The 20,391-nt window shown below is 37.2% G+C and overlaps 1 protein-coding gene across 1 annotated transcript in view; it reads left to right on the top strand.

The window, feature by feature from the left end:
• The first annotated feature begins 3,143 nt into the window (after positions 1–3,143).
• Positions 3,144–20,391, top strand: part of egfem1 (EGF-like and EMI domain containing 1) — a 48,440-nt gene continuing 31,192 nt past the window's right edge. Inside the window, exons 1-12 of the mRNA XM_030153177.1 lie at positions 3,144–3,253; positions 8,223–8,345; positions 10,313–10,438; positions 10,862–10,984; positions 13,425–13,547; positions 14,665–14,802; positions 14,953–15,075; positions 15,487–15,609; positions 15,732–15,965; positions 16,103–16,231; positions 19,602–19,730; positions 19,928–20,056. Of these exons, the coding sequence (XP_030009037.1) occupies positions 3,151–3,253; positions 8,223–8,345; positions 10,313–10,438; positions 10,862–10,984; positions 13,425–13,547; positions 14,665–14,802; positions 14,953–15,075; positions 15,487–15,609; positions 15,732–15,965; positions 16,103–16,231; positions 19,602–19,730; positions 19,928–20,056 (1,603 nt within the window). The 5' untranslated portion in view covers positions 3,144–3,150. The remainder of the gene's footprint in view (positions 3,254–8,222; positions 8,346–10,312; positions 10,439–10,861; positions 10,985–13,424; positions 13,548–14,664; positions 14,803–14,952; positions 15,076–15,486; positions 15,610–15,731; positions 15,966–16,102; positions 16,232–19,601; positions 19,731–19,927; positions 20,057–20,391) is intronic.

Here is a 20,391-nt window from a genome sequence, read left to right as displayed (position 1 = left end):
TTAACTGACAGACATTTCGACTATGGTTGTGTTAATACATTCCAAACACATTAGTACACGGTGCTTTTTGAAGTTAATTAGCATTAGCTCATCTCTGACCCTCGGCCTCCCACCTCTCCACCAATTTTGTCCAAATATGATCACTTGTGGCTCCAAAAAGCCAACAATTGAACACAAACAATCAGCTTCAAAATGGCAGTTCAGAAACCAAAGGGTGATATCCTGGGTCCTCTGTCTATGGTTTGTTTCTAATCCCTGAAAAAAAAAAAAAAAAAAAAAAATTGGGGCATCTTCTATTCCCAGATATTCTACTGTACTACCTACTGTGTTTTTATAGCCATACTATACATGACACTGAAATGTGAGAATCAAGAAATAATCCATTAATATCTCTTAAGCTTATTTACTTTTACTGCTGCTCCTTAGTCACAGAACAGAAAATACATGTGGTTATAATAATATGTTAGTCCAGACTCCTACTGCATTCCTTCATTTATACTTATCTGACCTCTGATCTCACATAGTGAGCTGGAGAAAATCTTCTTGTAATAGATTACAGAGGTTTTATATCATTATATCAGCTTTTTAAAAATATTTTTCTTATGCACACATCGGGATCTGTGATACAGGAGGAATGTTTCATCCCCAGCTGTCTGTTTATAATCCTGGCTGAGTTATCTCACATCAAAAATGTCCTCTCCTGACTTCACTAGAAAAGAAGATAAAATGCAGTGCACAAAGTCGTAGTCACTAAAGGGACCAGCGCTATGAGAACTGGCAATGTCCTGTGGCTACTTAGCATGCAATACAAGAATTGTTTTCAGATTTTATTTCACCGAAGGGGTCTTGGAACACAATTTGGTTTTCTGTGCTTTTACTTTTTGGCAGCATATTTAATAGTATGTGCTGTAGATTAACCTTTGCATAAATACCTAAACCCCAAGGGATTTGGGGAATGGGATGATGAACGACTACACAGCTGTGAACACAAAACGTAAACAAATGTTGACTTAATTACAAGCTCAGTAATGATTACAAGCACTTCCTTTTTTATAAGAGAAGGGCCGAAATGGGGAAACGTTACAGTATAAATGCTTCATTATATGGACAGGTATCAATCTGTCCTGTTCTCTTAAGCTGCCAAAAGCTGTATGACTGTAAAACAAGTTCCTTCTTCTCTCTGTCTCCTCTATCTCTGTGTTTCCAAATACTTTCTGCAAGTTATGCTTGTTAAATTTCCTGTTATTTAAAGATAAACCCAGCTGAGTCGTCCCATTAAATCTTTTTACAGATGGAAACAAGGCACTAAATAACTTTTCCTTTTCCTCTGTTATGTTCCGCTTCGACAGGGGGTGTGCACAGTGATGCATTCACTGTCACCATCTTCTGTGTGATCTGTGAAAGTTTGGCTGTGTCGCTGCTATGTGGAAAACAATAGCAATTGCAACATTTTAGTCAGGTTTTAGGATAATCAGAATACAGTTAATGGAAACATTTTTGTTATTACCTTGCCCCCTGAAGGGGAAGCAATGGGTATTGGTGTTGGTTTGGTTTGTTTGTTTGCTTCTTTATTTGTTTGATTGATAACACTCTAGCAGCAAAACTACTGGTTGAATTCATACCAAATTTGGTTTATAGATTACTGGTGACACAGAATAGATTTCATTACATTTTGGGAAAAGTAGGTCAAAGTTACAATTTTTTTTAATGAATTTTTTAAAATCTTTTTTTTTTTCCCTATTTACTTGTAATGGGTAAAATTTCAAATATCTGTAGCATCAAACCTATTCGATAAATTCATACCGACTGTAGTTTATAGATTGTCAGTGCCCCAGAATAGATGTGGTTACACTTTGGGAAAAGTAGGTCAAAGTTTCAATTTTAATGACCTTTTTAAATCTTTTTTTTTTTCCTCCATTTTCTCATAATAGGTGAAATTTCACATGTCTGTAGCAGCAAAACTATTGGTTGAATTCATACCAAATTTAGTTTATAGATTGCCAGTGACTCAGAATGGATCTCATTACATTTTAGGAACAGTAGGTCAAAGTTAAATTTTTTTTAGGAATTTTTATGTATAATGGGTGAAATATATGCAAGGGGCGGGGTTTGTTGTGCCTGGCACCATTTGTTAAATATAGTGTTGTGTCTCTTTTTTGAGGTTAAGAATGAAAATCTTCACTGATATCTCTTGTTATGTGAAAAAACTAGTCACTGAGCATCATTTGAGTGTCCAGTAACATACTCTGAATTCTAATCTTTAGGCTTTAAACAATATATTTTGTCGTTTAAGGAAGTTTTGTTTACCCCATAATAAACCTTGAAATCAGGGAAAGTTATACCAAAAAGTCTTACCCAGAGGTTAGTCTAATGTGAACATACAACTTCAAGTCTCATACGCCACACACTGATTATACAACACCATTAACGCTGCTCCATGTATAAGAGGCTATACATTGTTTTTAAAGGTATTCTTCAGTTCTCACACTGATAGGAATCATTATAAAAGAACTATCAAAGCAAAACAAACTCAGAAACCATTCAGAGAAAAGAATGAACATGAGAAAAGCAGTTCTTATGCTCTAGAGAATGCATGGTTCAACATTAGGATCAGTTGGAGTGAGCAGATAAAGATATACAATGATTACTGTTTGAGTCGTTACATCTGTTTGATCAAATAATGACCTAAAGACTTTATTTTTTTTGTCTAAATACACTGTATGCAATTTCTATTATCAACCTCTGCATCATGTGGGAAGATGCAAGTTACAGTTTAAATCTTTCCTTTTATTTTCTCTCCATTGCATTGGCCCTTAAAGATTGGCAACAGACTCACTAGAAACAGTGAGAGTTCACCAACATCAAAGCAGTTCTGTTGCAGGGATCGCTTTGTAAGGCAGCAGGGTGGTGATGTAAAAAGTGATGACAGAAAATAAACTCTGAAGCAAACCAAAAAAAAAAAAAAAAAAAAAAAAAAAAACAAACCCTGGAAGGAACCCTGCAAAGAGTGAGAAAAGTTTGCTGAAAGAGGCTAAAAACCACTCTGTCTTCACAGTCGATGGAGTTGCAGTGTTTGGTGGACTGTGCATTATGTTAGTAAAACTGGCCTTTTTAATCCTTTTCTTTCAGATGTTAACGAATGTGAAGTGGATGAAGGCGGCTGCGAGGGGTACTGCTTGCAACGTCATTGGCAGCTACTATTGCAAGTGTCCTGAGGGCAGTAGACTGGGGCCGGACGGCAAAGCATGTCATGGTAAGACAGACACCTAGACGTACACACCTTTATCAAGATATGGAACATGAAATAATTTACAATGTATAAAAGGTATGTGCTATTAACCCTTTATTGGTCAAGTGACTATTTTTAGTCAGTTCTGCACATTACAAGTAAGGGTGTGTATTGGCAAGAATCTGGTGATACAATGCAAATCCCAATACTAGGATCACGATTTGATATATCACGATATATCACGATACTGTTAAAAAGGCAAATTTTTTTGTTCTCTTTTTTTTAAATGATTATTTCCTAGAAGAATTGAATCACACCAGAAATATGCATAAATACTAAACACATTTTTATTTGATGCCAACAGGATCTAATACTATATCACAAAATGTTCCTGTGTTCAAACTGAAATTATGTTTTACAGACATTACAGTTTAAGATCCTGTTCAAATGTTCATGTTCTATTAGTTCATAACTAACATCAGAACATTATTGTTGCTCAATCCCAACAAAGGAACTAACATTATTTAATAAAAGAATGTTAAATAATAATAAATAAAATATAAACAAAAAACAAAAATGAACCTCCACAATATCTGCATCTGAATAAATACCTAAAAATATCGATACAGTATTGTGAAATGAAATATCGCAATATATTACAGAACCGATTATTTTCTTACAGCCCTAGTTACAAGACAGTGACAGCAACAGTTACAGTGAGAACAGTGAGTCACCAATCTCAAGTCTAATGTGGTCTACAGGGTCTGTAAGGTCCATCTCTGCATGAACAGTGAGTGTACCTGCTTTGTTAGGTACCATGAAGTAATGGTACTAATGTAAGGAATGATGTTCAAAGGGATAATGTGGATGTGGACAGGGGTCTGGATCAGCACTTATGATGGTCTAATGTTCCAAAAGGGATGTTTTAATTTTCTAAAATACATGTTCCTTCCACATTACATATATTTTTCTTCTATTTTTTTATACATACGTCTGGGATTTAAAAAAAAAAAAAAAAAAAAAAAAAAAGTTTGCTTCTTACGGGCAAGGAACCAAATATGGTAACTTAACTGACCTTGATTTTCTGCATGACAAAAAATGAAAAATTTCACAAAAGTAATAAAGTCTTCTTATGTCCTCCAATAACACACTAAGGCTGAATTTTTGAATTTCAGAGTACTTCTATGAGTGCCCTAAAAGGGTTAACACAGATAAAACAGAATGCATAATGCTTAAAATGTAGCATGCTTTAACTGTACAAAGCAAAAGAGGAAATTCATCACACAGTCTGTCAAGTAGAAGCTAATACATATAATAATATTGTCCATACAGTTGGAGTAAAATATTTTTACTTCTCATGAAATGACTGTAACAATGTGACTTATTCCTTTTTTTATACTTTATTTTTATATACAAAAATAATTTAGAGTTTACAGAACAAAAAACAGCGAAAACAGACCACAACAGTTAGAGGACCTAGGTTCAACCTTTAGACAAATAAAATACAGACAGGTTCAGGAGAAATTAGGCAAAAAGGTCAAAATAAGCATATATGAGATTACACAGTTTCAAGGATTTCTTTGATTAACATAAACTTCCCATTTTTTCCCCAATGTTTTTACATTTGTCAGTAGTGAGTCTTAATGAGAAGGTCAACCTTTTCCATGTCATAAATTTCATTCACAACATCTGTCCAGTCCAGAAGTGTTGGGGAATCTTCGCACATCCATTTTCAAGTTATGGCTTTTTTTTTTTGCCCCCGCTAATAATATTAACAAAAGATATCCATCAGGTTTCCTCATCTCATGTGGTAGGTTTCCCAAGTAATTCATGATAAAATCAAATGGTAAGTCCATTCCTATTATATTGTTGATTTCCTTTATCACCAATGACCAGTAGGGTACAATCTTTGCACAGTCCCAATGTGACTTATTCTTGATAGATGAAGTGTAACTTGCAATGTTGCATTGCTATAATCATCACTTTACTGGCAACATTGTAGTTGTCTGTAAGTTTAATTTAATTGATTTATTAGGAAACCCTGCTAAATAGATTAATAGAATTCCTTTTAGTCTTCTCCACTGCTTCTTCCTTTGTCATAAATCATACATCTGTTTAGTGCTTTTAGAAGAGCCTGTGCTGTAACACACCATAATGAGCTAAATTACAAGCTTAAAGATATACTGTGGAGTTTTCATCCTAAAGAGGTATGGTTCTGTTTATGTTACGTGTCCTTAAGGTCGAACAAACATATTGAATGTATTTACTACATCATAAAACATTTTTTCTGTATTTTTTCTGCTCATCAGAGTACTGCTCTGCAGCACCAGTAACCTCACAGAGTACCTTCAATTCATGCATAGGTCGACAAAGAAAGAATCACCTGATGAATTTCTTCATTTTTAGTCTGTTAATCGATATGTAAGTTAATATTTTTGCGAGTGTTCTTATGCATAATGTGTTCATTTTGGTGCAGTTTAGAGATCCTTTTTTTGCACAGATATTTCAGGTCATTAGAAATACCAGACTGGCCTATTAAGGGGTCAAGTGTCTAGACTCCAGGCTTTAAAAAGAGTAGTGCCACAGAGAGTCAGCACCAGTTTCTAATAACCTTTTGCACCATGCGTTTTGGGCTGCAGTATGCAGAGTTGGTAGTAGACAGCGACATCCATTTGTTCTTCGGCCCTACAGGTGTGAACAACTGGCCCTGACCTTTAGCCTTTAAGACAGGATATTGTCACTCAGTAATAATTTAGCGTCTCAGAGTTTTTACCACAGGAGAGGACTAACGGAAACAGCTTCAGCAGCTGTGAAGTTCTTCTAAAACGTTTTATTGTGTGAATTGTATGTGTGGTCATATTTATGGGGAAAGACACTGAGCTTGGCTTTGAACTGTGGAAAAGTGTTGTTTGTTGGTTTTAGACTTTCAACCTGACTATCCCATTGTAATACCTCAGATAAATGACACAGTGACTTTAGATTACCTCTCTGTGCTGCTGTTGTTAAATTGTTGTTACCTTTTTTGGGATTGTGATGCAGTCAAAAGAAATTCAGTCATCCCAATTGCTAAAGAAATCGTGTAGAGTAAATCCTATTAGACATGGTACTACATCTACATTTTTTGCCATCATAGAAAATGCCTTGTGTTGTCTTTTTTTTCCTCTTTTTTTTTAGCTTATTCAGTTCTGTTGCAGTCCCGCTGAAGACCACCTGTTGATTTCTTTTTGCTGTTCATAGCTACTTTGTCTACTTGCAGATGCTTGGTCAGCAGCAGCTTAGTGCCAGACGGTGTCACACAATACCACCGAGACCTCCTGTTCTTTGACCTTTGACACCAGCTTTAACACTAGTACCCTTACTCGCACACACACATCACCTCAGCCATTGTATGCTTCATTGAAATCCTTTCACACGCGGAGACCAATAAGTATATTAACCTTGACAAATCCTCTACAATCGCTGCCTATGTGTTTAAGTACAAAAGAGCCCTGAATGGCACGAAACTTCATGAATATGTAATATATCTGTAATAATCACTTGTTTTAGTAAATGGGTAAATGTTAAAAAGATTGAACTAAAGGATATACATTTTTTTGATTCATTTTCTGCTTATATCATAATAAAGAAAAGCCACTTTTAAAACCCTCTTCCTTTTATATGCTAATTAAAATAGTCTTGAGGTCACTATGGAGAGGGCTATTCCCACAGCTCTGCCAGAAACCGCTTTTTAGAGGTGAGAGTGTAGAGTATGACATACACATCCCTGTTTCCATCACTTGTGGAGACTTTATCGACTTAATTTCCCGGAGGCTTACCCTAACCCTAACCATTACGTACCTAACCTTAACCCAAATCATCATCCTTAAAAGTTAATGGTTTGCATTATTGGTTCCAGCAGCTCATTTCAGAACCCCCATGAAGTAATTTAGTTTAGGCTAAATGAAGTATTTGGAAATTATTTCAAATTTTTGCACTATTCTCAAAGTGCTTTGACCTCCGAGTGATGGTAGCATTGCATGCTGGAATAAACTGAACCACATGTTCTGCGTGTTTAACTCACAGAAGCAGCACCATGTTGCCCTTCCTGCACACATCTACTCTGTCATCACTAGTGCAGGTCAAAAAAGCCCATGTGAGTTAGAGATGACAACCGGGAGGAGGTTAGGAGTATGTATGATGTGTTGTCCAGATGTGTAGTAAAGCCAGATTGTCCTTGAATGGAGTGTTCAGGTGTGTTGTGTTCTCTTCTGGCTCTTGTCTGGAGAACATGCAGCCACATTGAGCCTTCTGCTGAGGAATTCTCTGCTGTGCATGAAACAAATTGATTACATGCATATTACTGCACGTACAAGACGATCAGCCATTCATCATTCACTCCAGATACATTATACATGTGTGTTTGTTCCCATAGGTGTCTGAGTACAAGGTCATTGTAGTGTTACGCAGCTATTGATGAGCGGATGTAAGAACATGTGTGATGAAGTTAATGTCTTTGACTACACAACACACAAGACAAAATACGGCTCAATGACGAAATTTACGATCAAAATAACACAATTATAGCTATTTAAATCTTCAATACAAAAATATGTTTTTCATTTACATTTTTATTTTTTTGCCTCGCTGCAGACAAAATGATTAAACTGCCTTGAAGCCGAATGTGAGACACTGTACAAGATGTAATGAATGTCTTGTTTCTGAATTTCATTAAGAAGGCATAAATATTATTTTCCCACACAGAATGAAGTTCTAAATCTGTCATAGTTAAGCAGAGCACCAGAGATGTTGTTCAAACAATGTGACTAAAGCAGACAGACGTTTATGGAGGCTTTCAACTCTGCTTGTAAATTACCTCTGTGACATAGTCAGAATCACACAAACATTCCCACACGTCTGATATTATAACATTTGCTGAAGCGATTCTTTTGTCTGGTGTGAACGACTGCTTTAATGAGGATTCATCTTACATGACTGTGTGCATTTTTGTGTTTAGATGTAGATGAATGTGAGGAGCTGAATGGAGGATGCCAGCAAACATGTGTCAACACCCTGGGCTCATACCACTGTGAGTGCAGCGAAGGCTTTCGCATGCACACTGATGGTCGGACCTGCATTGGTAAGCACTAAAAAGAAAAAATTATGACACTTGTGGTAACCATTTACAACTCCCCACACACAGAGTTTTCCCACATTAGTACTGCAATGCAACACCATGTAAAAATACAGTCTGTATTTAACACCAGCGCTCCAAATATAGAACTGGGGTTGTAATGAAACATGAATGAATACCGAAGACACATTTTAATTTCGTATTCTGTTTACTGTCTATACATACAGTTGCAGAAAAAAATATTAGACCATCAAAAGTCATGAAAAACAATGATTATGCAATCAAGTACTAACTCCTGTGTGTATCATGTGACTAAAACAGACAGAAAAGAAAACATGTAATGCCTAAAACCACTGTTTTTGTCAGTACAATGCCATAGCTATTGATGTGAGAACTTAAGTGATTTTGGTTATTATTAAGAAAACACGGAAAATGGCAAGATATCAGCTTTTAAAATAAACTCTTATTAGCTATTTTTGTTGTTATCATTATATTTGTCCAAACAAATGTACCTTTAGTTGTACCAAGCATTAAAGTGAACAAGAAATTGAAGAAAACAAGGGTGGTCTAATAATTTTTTCCGCGATTGTATTTATACTACAGCATATTGTACATTCACCACAGTCTTAACCATTCCAAATGAGCTCTAAGATGAAATCACCAATGTAACCTTTTTCTAAACTACCATTAAGATGTGGGTGATAAAATGAGCAATGTTAACCATAAGTTGTCTTCTCATGTAAACATTCCCTGCACATGTGATCCCAGTGGTTACTATGGAAAATCAATGTGAAATTATGTAGAAAAGGATAGTGTGTTTTTGTGACAAGAATATTAGGACACGTCACACCAACAGTGTGTAATACTTCATATTCTTCTAGATTTTAAATATGGTAATGGTAAAAATGTTCATTTCAAACAATTTCAATAACTGTTACAAAAGATAGAAAATCAATATTTCTTTTAAGGCTCTTATAAGTTGTAAGGCTGATTTTTCTTCCTGAATAAGAGTTGAAGAAACCAGATGGTTATTTGTGGTTGTAAATGATTATTTATGGTCAGAACATAACACAAATTCCAGAGATTTACTATTAAAACACATATAATGGAAAGAAAGATTTCAAAAATCGTGTAATTTTAAGAAAAACAAAATGAACCAGTTAAGCACTTAAGTTATCTCTAAAAATGAAATAAAAATGTTAATTGCATTGATATTGGCAAAATGAACAATTACATTATGACATTTTTCATTATTGTTTTGTGGCCCAAACTCTTGTAATCAATGAAACACTAGAATTCAATGTGTCCCAATACTTTTGTCCAGTCTCTGAGAAAAGTCATGCTCAGCCTCTGTGATTAATATACATCCAGAGGAAAATTCTGTCATGAGTTAAATAGGCGAATAAAGGTCCTTTTTTTCCCTTTTTAGCTCCATAAAACCTGTAGGTAATGGGATATTTGCTACTTGCTGAAAATCAGTACTCGTCTGTTTCTTTTGGTCTTATTTCTCTCTTTCAATGCCCTGACCATAGTTATGTGGTAGAGAATGAGACAGAGGCCGGCGGATAGCTAATTGTGTCTGTTGAAGTCATCAGTGCTAGAAACCAGCCGTGCTCTGGGTTTTACAGCCCGTCTGTGTCATCATGTCTGTGTTTAGAGCACCCAGAAGGCACAAGGCTGATATTCATATTTGGCACATCATTAAATCACAGGAGTAATGGGCTGGAAAGATCATTAGAAAGGTACCAGGGGTACCCACTGGACGCGGTTTGAATATCATTTTCCAGTTTCCAACCTTTACCCAAGTGTTTTCCATAATTGCACAGCTGCAGTACAGCTTTAAGGTGTGAAAGCCATGTTAGATTGCCAACAAATTCAATTGTATTTGTCCTCTGCTTTGAGTTTGTAAGTGATTAAACTTTACAACTATTAATTCTGTATTCATGTATGTTTGCGTGTCATTTTTGCCGTAGCGGTAAACTCCTGTGCAGTGTTGAACGGAGGTTGTGAACATAAGTGTGTGGACATGGGAAACAATCACTACAAATGTGAGTGTCGAAAGAACTACCAGCTGAGGAGAGATGGACGACACTGTGAATGTAAGTCATTACGCTGACAGATGTTTTCAGCATCCACGAATATGTCATATGTCAAAGCTAAACATAAGGTTGGCTGTAGTAGATCATCTTTTTTCAGAGTTTGCTGCTTGTAATATTGCACTTTAGGATCAAATTGCAATACTTAAAATATTAAAATCAAACTGGAATCAGAAGTCATTTATAAGGTAGAAAGATTTCAGGAGGGAAGAGATTTGGCTTTGTACTCAGAGAAGGAATTCTGATTCCTCCTTCTGGATTTGAAAGAACACTGGAATGTTTTACAAGAAATTGTTCAGATATCATATTCAGACTCATGGGTTTATGAATGTAGATACTATTCTGGAGGTAAACAACCCTTATGAACTAACCAGAAAGGTCCCACAGTCACCTGCTGGGCTGACCTTTTGTGTTTGTGTGTGTCAGTGAGGAACCCCTGCGAGGAGAGGAATGGAGGCTGTACCCAGCTGTGTCTTTCAGAAGAAGGCCGGGTTCAGTGCAGCTGCAGAACTGGCTTTACCCTGGCTAGAGATGGCAAGAACTGTGAGGGTGAGAACTCCAGAGCGTGGACACACACATTTTAACCCATAAAGACCCAGACAGCCACTGACGACTAAAACCATCTATGATCCAAAATGTTTAATAACTTCTGAACTGCTAATCCTATCAATGCATGTAAATAACTGGTGTCAAATACAGTTTATCATCTTTTCATGGTCATCAGATATGACCCATTTGGATGTTCAGAGGCTCCGTAATGACCGTGGAAACACTATCATCTTCTACAACATTGATTCACCAACAAAATCCATGGAGTTTAATAAATGACAGTGGATCAGTGGCGGCTGCTCGTCTTTCAGAGAGGGGAAGCTCATTGTCGGCTCACATCAAAAAAATGTCAAGTTATTTAAACATAAATTTGGCCTTCCGTTCCTTTTTAAGAAAATGGTCAGTGACCTTATCACATCAAGTAAACAAGAAAATGTTGAAATTATGTTAAATTGAAACAAGGAAGTACAATGAGTGTGTTTTATTTACAGTGCAAGAAATGAACAAGTAATTTTGTAGTGGTTTCTCTCTCAATTTCACAGCAGAATGCACGACGGTATTAAACTGAACTCTGTCAAGTGAAGGAGTAGATCTCAAAATAGCTGTCAGTCAAACAGGATTCAGCCTTTCGACTGATCCTCCAATCAGCACATGGAAGCCCGGCGTCCAGCCCAGCCAAGCTCCACCCACAGCTCCATTCACCCCCAGAGACGCCGAGCAGGCGGGACAACATCGTGGCATTTATCCAATTACCGTCCAGTTTTGAGGCAATGAAAAAAACTGTTCCACTCAGTCCCATTGAAGTGCATGGACGCCGAGCTTCTACGGGCAAATGCACTGAGCAGAGATCGTATGAGAAAACAGCGCAACGGGAATGTATGAGAAGTGAACAACATCGAGTCCGATGATTTGTGATAAAGCTGATTCTGAACGAACTCGTCTGTGAGATGAACGTGTTCTAACATATTTGTAGTCAATGAAATGTCAACACAACCGTACATATTTGACCATTTAATTTTCGTAATTTTAGGGGAAGCTGAGCTTCCCTTGCAGTCTATGAGAAATCGCCACTGCAGTGGATGGACACACGTAGTTTATGTTCAGTGAATGATATATTTTACTGAAAAAGTCACTTTTTCTTCAGTTTTCTCTGTTTTTGATATAGTAACCCTCAACTTTAATCTGATCTTTTATTGAACATCCACATGATCAGTGAATTAGATATAGAAAAATACCTGATACCTGAAAAAAACAGAGGATTATATCATAATAAATTGTGATAAATCACTTAAGGAAACTTAAATATAGAGAAAAAAATATTTTGGAACTGCCACAAAAGGAACATTGGGCCTTTATGAGTTAGAGCTTTATTTGACCACACATGTACACACCTCTTTCCTAGGAATTCCATAGAGATTTTGAGAATGCAATCTCTTATTTTTTGTAATTTACAGCCACAGTGATCTGCTTTAAAGTATTTCCACCCTCCTACAGATCTCTATTCATTTGAAAGGCTGATGTTGGAATCCACTCTCACAATTCATGTCACTAACATTTCTCTTGCTCCAACTCAGTGAAATCTGAGCCCTGACAAAGCCTTCCTGCCTGAGAAAGTATTTGCTGCATCAACCTGAAATTATTTGCACACTTTTATTATGAATTATAAAAGCACAGTAACAACCACTTAACAGGAGAAATGGTAATAAGTTTGGATGTTTGACCTTGAGAGTCAGAGGCACAGCTCTGAATAAAGGCGTCATTTATTACAGGATTGTTTTTATCATAGCCCCTTATAGTAAAGACTCCTAAGAGCTCAAGATGACATTAAAACTCTTAGCATTTATGGCTATGTGTGTGTGTAAAAAAGAACATTCTAAAATAATTGTGTTAATATGGCCAAAAAGCAAAACCTCCTATCTGTAAAATGTTTTAGAATTTTGAGAAGACAAAAAAAAAATCACATTTTCCTGCACAATGCGTTTTATTAATAGTAATTTACCCCCAAAACAGTGCATTATTTATTAGGTTTTCTTAAGTAATAACATTTTGCTAAAAACAACTTTTTTCAAAAAAGTGCATTTTTCATATAGGAGGTTTGGATCTTCAGCCATCGATATGTGTTTTTGTTTCCAGAGCAGTGTGTTCTGTTTTCCTCCTCGGTTGCCTGTGAATTGGCCAAAATGAATCCTACTCAAAGACAAAAACACAACAGTCACACAATTTCATGAACTCACACTGTGGATTTTGGTTGCAAATAAAACAGACATACTGACATATTCATGTAATCTTCAGAATCCTCAAGTAGATACGTATAATCTTTATTAATTTTAAATAAGTGAGTCTGATTTTGTATATTTTTTGTCCTCGGCTACAGTAGAGATATTTACATTGTCTGGTGAAATCATGCTCACCTGTATGTATTGTTGTGTTTTCTCTGCAGATATTGATGAGTGTCACTCAGGCCTTGCCAAATGTGCCCACGGTTGTGTAAACATGCTGGGTTCTTTCAGCTGTGTGTGTCATCCAGGATTCGAACTCGGTGCTGATGGAAAACAATGCTATCGTAAGTAAAAAACTTGTAGGATTTGGGGTGTTAAAAGTCATTCACTGCTACTTTGTAATACGTTGCTTTCACTGCAATATAATAGAAATAGATGCTCTATATGAAAATTATGAGTAGAGGTAGGCCAATATATTCGCCAGCTGATACATTGGGCCGATATATTGATTTTTTTTTCAATATCGACTATCGACCTTTTTTTTTTTTTGAAAGCTAATATTTGATCAGTAGTAAAAATGTTATTCGATATTTGATCAGGCACCTGTGTGGGCAGCACTTGAAGTTCAATAAATGGTAAAAGTGTACTATGTGTACGAGTATTAATAATTTCATTTATATTGCTGCATAAAATTCTTAATTATCTGAGTGTTTCAATTGTATTTTACGGTCAATGTGCTTTAAAAAAAATCTGCCTTAAATATCGGCGTCAAAAATCGGCTGTAGATATCGGCCAAATTTTAAAAATTGTGCATCAGCCTTAGAAAAACCTATATTGGTCAACCTCTAAGTATAAGTGCAACACAATATAAACAAGTGGTGTCAGGCACAACAAGCCCCACCCCTCATACATATTGTAGCTTATTTTGCCATCGATCCAGCTGATGTCATCATGTCTATGCATGTGCTGAACACAGACATAGATGGTATAGACACATTTTGGCCATTATAAGTAAATGGGGGGGGGGGGGGGGGGGGGGGGATTTTAAAAATTCATACAAAAATTTAAACTTTGACCTACTTTTCCCAAAATGTAATCACATCTATTCTGGGTCACTGGCAATATATAAACCCAGTTTGGTATGAATTCAATCAATAGTTTTGCTGATGAAGTGTTAACAAACAAACTAAGAAACAAACCGAACCAAAAACAATACCCCTTGCCTCCCCTTCGGGGGGTGGGGTAACAAATTAATTGACAATGATGATGTTATTGACTAAAAACAATTTCTGCAGCTACATATATAATTATTCATCCTTAAAAATATTCATTTAAGGAGAGAAAACACTGCACAAATATGAGTAAACCATTAACATCCACTAAAGCAAAAACAAATGAGCTTTACACTCAACTGTTTGTTACAATGTTTGAGGTGGTAGTGGATGTGCTCTTCTCTTCTAGGCATTGAGATGGAGATCGTCAACAGTTGTGAGAAGAACAACGGAGGATGCTCTCATCACTGTGAACACACCACCAATGGACCCCTCTGCTCCTGTAACCAAGGTTACCAACTAGACCAGGACAGGAAGACCTGTGTAGGTAAGAGCTTCTCTCAGTGGCCCAAACATTCTTCTGAGTCTATTTGTATTTCTTTGTCTCTGTTCCATTCTACTTTCATTGTTTGTAAGTCTTTGCATCTTGCTTCTCATCTGTTGAAATCAACTCCACACCACTGCGTGCCTTCCTCAGATAGTGATGAGTGTACCAGTGGGCAGTCCTGCTGCAGTCACTTCTGTAGAAACTACCCCGGCGGTTACGAATGCAGCTGCAGAGCCGGCCACAGACTCAACCCAGATGGCTGTGGCTGTGATGGTAAGAGTTCTGGATTGTTACCAGATTACCTAGTCTGGTGCTTTTTAGTATCTTCTATGTTGTGGCACAATTGTTCAGAACACAAATTCCCATAACACTGATTTCTCAGGAATTAAAGTCTACAGGCCTTTTGGACTACATAACAAAAAGCAGAACATTTTTGTAAATTTTGCGCCACCAACAAAGAGCAGCATCCAGATGTGTAACGAAACACAGAAGGAAGCTAATCAACCATGTCCACTGAAATAAAACTGGTCTTATTTTTATCTTTTTGGTGCAAAAAATCAGCATGACACATCTGAGGTTGCCCACTTCTGATATATCTTCCACTGAACTTGTCTCAGTTGCACCCAGTGGTCATATCAATACAACTGTCATTCTTTCTGTGGTGTGTGTGAATTTTCCTGGTAGACATTGACGAGTGCTTGGTGGAGACTTCAGGCTGTGAACATTACTGTGTCAACACTCTGGGTACTTACGAGTGTTTCTGTCGATTGGGCTTCCGTTTGGATCAGGACCAGCACTCCTGCATCTGTGAGCATTTGTTTTATTTTAGTCATTCTTGCCTCCATACTTTGTTAACCTTTCTGCAGAATTATACTTTCAGAGGGTAACCGTCTGTAGTTTTCCCCCTAACCTTGTACTGGATGTGTCAGCTCTCTATGGCAGAGAACTAGAAGAAGAAGAAGAGGATGAGGAAGAGGATGAAGAGCAGCTGGAGGTCCACAGACTACCAGACTTACTGTTCCGCAGTGAACCTCAGCTCCTTCGGTACACGGCAGCACTGCACACCCGTTACAGCAGTGATGAGGATGAGGATGGTGACAGTGAGAAAGAGTTAGAGTTCCAAAGGGGGCGTCGAGGAGAACTAAGATTCAACAGCCAAATAGGTACAGTCGCATTAAAAGATAAGTAAAAGGACAGAGAAAGAAAGAAAAATTAGCTGTGTGTGTGGAGGGGAATCATATTATTAAAGTTAGAAAATGTATTTTCATTTGTCCAGGTAATTGTCTTTCTTCTTTTTCAGTGTGTCTGGATGGTTCATTTGGGGAAGACTGCACTGTGAGCTGTGAAGACTGTTTGAATGGAGTGTGTAGTGAAAATAAAGATGGCTGTGAATGTTCCCCTGGATGGACAGGGATCATCTGTAATGACAGTAAGTGCAGTCGATCGTTCCTTCTTCCATTATTGTGTTTACTGTGTTTACTTTCTTTACCACACAAATGTGCTGTAAGCTTACCTCTACCTCTCATCATAGAATCCTTAAAGCAGCCTATGACTTACATCACCAATTTTTCTTCAAATCTGTTAAACCCTACTGATAGCCTCAGTATCAGGAATCCGTTATTCTCATTGTGATTATGCACCTTAATCATGTCCCTCACAATGAACAGCTTCGAAGTGTACTCCATCACAAGCAGTCCGTTTGTTTACATACCAAACCGATATGTCACTCTGGCCTTTTAGGAAATTTTGTTGCGAAAAGCATTGTGGAAATGGGAATTTCACACAGCTGCAGTATGGCCGCAGCAGCAACAAACACAGAAACGGCTCGTTGCTTCTTAATGCTGCGGGTGCATGGAATTTCGAAAAGGCCCGACTGACGGTTTGGTTTCGGTTTGGTATGTAAACAAACAGTCGGCTTGTGATGGAGTCAACTTCAAAGTCTTCACCGTGAGGGAAGTGATTCAGGTGCGTAATCACAGAAAGACTAACAGATTCATGATACTTAGGCTATCACTCATGTTTTACAGATTTGATGAAAACTGGTGATGAAAGTCATACGCTGCCTTAAATGTTTATGAATTTGTCTCAACAAAATATTTCAATTTTGTATTTTGCATCATGTTGGAAACAGATGATGTGGATATGTGGTCTAATCCAATCCTAATCACCAGAATGAATTGTTACTGTCATATGTTTCTATGAGCCATAGATATGCAGAGTTGTGTCAATTTTTTTTTTACAAATAATATTAAATTAACATTTCTATATAAATCAGTATTAAATAAAAAGGACTCACAACATATTTTATAATGGACCATGATTTTATTTAGTAACAGACCGTTACCGTAATCAAATTGATCTTTTGCTAACATAAGCAAAGAGCTTTTGTTGTTTAAACTCAAAATCTACACTCTCTGCTCCTGTATTTTACATATCCACCATCCGTCTCACAGTCTACAGCACAGGTGTCAAACATGTGGCCCGGGGGCCAAATCCAGCCCGCCAAACGGTCCAGTCCAGCCCTTGGGATGAATTTGTGGAATGCAAAAATTACACCAAGATATTAACATCTCTTTTAGTTCAGGTTCCACATTCAGACCAATTCAATCTCAAGTGGGTCAGACCAGTAAAATACTATCATAATAACATATAAATAATGTCAACTCCAAATTTTTCTCTTTGTAAATGTAAATATTTCCATATATTTACACTAAAACAAAGTATCATTTCGCAAAAAATGTAAATAACCTGAACAAATATGAACCACCTGAAATGTCTTAAGAAAAGTAAGTATAATTTTAACAATATTCTGCCTGTTACTAAATGTTTTGTGTATTTGTAGATCCACTGTTGATCTGTAAGTTATAATGTACATGTGTAAATGATAAACTGAGGCAGAATATTGTTAAAATTACACTTATTTTTTTCAGTTTGTTCATGTTATTCACATCTTTTGAAAGGATAGTTTGTAGATGTAAACATATTCATAATGTACAGTAAATTAACTTTTTTTGCTCTAAAACATAGAGAAAAGTTTGGAGTTGACATTATTTATGTATTATTATGTTATTATTTTACTGGTTCGGCCCATTTCAGATCAAATTTAGCTGAATCTGGCCTGTGAACTAAAATGAGTTTGACACCCCTGGTCTACAATATCTCCTGCCTGCTGAGAAAAATCAGAGCACTTCTGGGGATTGAAGTGGTTCAAACACTAACACTTATGTAAAATTGGTTGTAGAATAAGTTGGAGAAGGAGCTTGTGATTGAAGGGTTGCCTGTTTGAGAAATTGTGCAAGGCACTTTGTTCCCCAGGTACCTGACAAGGCAGCCCACTGCTTTTAGTCTGCAATGAGTCGTGATTTTCCTCCATGTTCAGCTAACAATGGGTCAAATGCAGAGGTCCATTTTCGGAGTTTGTTGCTTGTACAATATACTGACAAATAAAGATTCTTCTTTAAGTTTTGTAAAATGTTGATATGAAATTTATTTTTGCATTTGAAACATAGATATTATATGTCTGCATGCTTTACACAAATGTACAATGGTGATATTTTTAGTATTTCTGGGGCTTCAAACTGCATAAGTTATTCAAGCCCATATCTGAATGATGTTAATGTTAATACGGTACATGCATGCCCACACACAACCCAGTTTTTTCCCATAGGATACATCTTCTCCTATGTCTATTTGAGCTACCTATGGTAATGTGGTCCAGTTTTAGACAGACATGAGATAGCTCCCTGCGTGCATCGATCCAGGGCCATGTATCAAAACCTGTCGGCTCCTCTGTGTAGGAGGCTGGGTTGTTTATGGGCTCCAGAACACAAGAGCACCGGGGGAATCAATCTGTCTGCTACTGGAGCGAGGCCAGGGCCCACAGCAAGAGCGCAGCCCGAGGCCAAGGATGTCCACTACTGGGTTAGAAAGCAAGGCTCCATTGTTCCCATCCAGCTACATGATTAATGGGTGTCTTTAGTGTGAACCAGAGTCAGGCTGGTAATCATGAGAGGAGAGCCACACGAGTCTGTTGGAAGCAATCTGTCACAGGAACAGTTGTTAGGGGGCGCTATTCAGATTCCTACCCTTAAGGTGATGGTCCTGGACATGGGAAACATTTTTAGGTGAAGTCGATGAGCAATGTTATTGCCTGAAGCACAGATATAGTAACTTTTACAGCAGATAATAACACAGTAGTATATAAGGAGCAGGGGTGTACCGGTTTTAAAGTAGTCATAATGTAGAGAGGGAAAGTTTTTTCATAACAGACAGGTTAGTATTGTGTTTCAGTCTGATTTATCATTACTCTATATTACTCACATGGAACATTACACAGTCTAAAATTTTACTAGTTTCTCAGTTTAGGTGTCATATATTTAACATCAGAAGTCGATATACCTCAGATGAATTTGCACTGGTTTATCTTCCCATGGAGTGACATAAAACTGCTGTCGACGAAGTGTGACATGGAATTTGAGCAGACGTTCATTTGATGGATTGTAACACTTTAGCACATCTTAAGCAGCCAGCTGGATCCTGTCATAGTCGCTAAAAAGGCCAGAGAGGTTAAAAATGTCAGCAGGGCACACACCATGGGGAAACACAGGATGGAAGCTGAAAATGGTAACTCATTTTTAACTCCAGTGAATAACCCCATTTAATTTCTTGTTTTTCATCGGCGGGTCTGTGTGAGCTTAAGCAATCGACAATATTCCAAATGATTATCCGATCTCTAATGTAAGTAACAGCTATTAAAATGTCAGTGCTCCTGTCTCATAGTACTCCCTTTTTTTTCCCAGCTTGCCCACAGGGGACTTATGGACAGGCCTGTAACAGTCTGTGCCGGTGTCAGAATGGAGGCTCGTGTGATCCTGTGACCGGGAAGTGTTTGTGCCCTCCTGGGGTTCAGGGCTTATTCTGCGAGGATGGTTTGTATACGTTTCTTTAACACATTCTGACAGATCAACCAGATTCTAAATTATTATAGGTGTGTCCCTAATGTGGGCCAAACAATGCCTGCCACAAGTTATCGTACACTTTTGGGATGATTGTACTGTTGGCTTTTACACAAATGAGTTCCCTTTCCTAATGTTTACCTGTTATATGTTATGAATCATGTTCGCAGGTTGTCCAAGGGGATATTTTGGGAAATACTGTAGAAGAAAATGCAACTGTCCCAACAATGGACACTGCCATCGCCTGTTTGGAGCTTGCTTGTGCTCACCGGGATTATATGGACGCTTCTGCCACCTACGTGAGTATAGTGTTTTAATATGAGAACACATTCTTATGTTGTTATGAGGTTGATGCTTTTGTTAAATGTAAATGTAATGACGTTAAGGAGAAAATACTCTGACGTAGTGATTACTTTTGCTGTATTTTTTATTTACTTTCCGCTGGATAACTGATCAATACTATGACATGAAAAACAAGCAGCAATAAAAATCATCCATGGTAAATGTCCAGGTTCTGATTTCAAATATCTTATAATAGTTTATGTATAAATGTATTGTATACCTTTACGTTTATAACTGACACCTCTTAAGACAAAACTGGCCCAAATAATAATCATAGACATTTTTAGGGGCC

Source organism: Sphaeramia orbicularis, chromosome 13, assembly GCF_902148855.1.
Source record: "Sphaeramia orbicularis chromosome 13, fSphaOr1.1, whole genome shotgun sequence".
NCBI classification, from domain to species: Eukaryota; Metazoa; Chordata; class Actinopteri; order Kurtiformes; family Apogonidae; genus Sphaeramia; species Sphaeramia orbicularis.
Note: the sequence above shows the minus strand (reverse complement) of the source record. Positions and strands in the feature narration are given on the sequence as shown.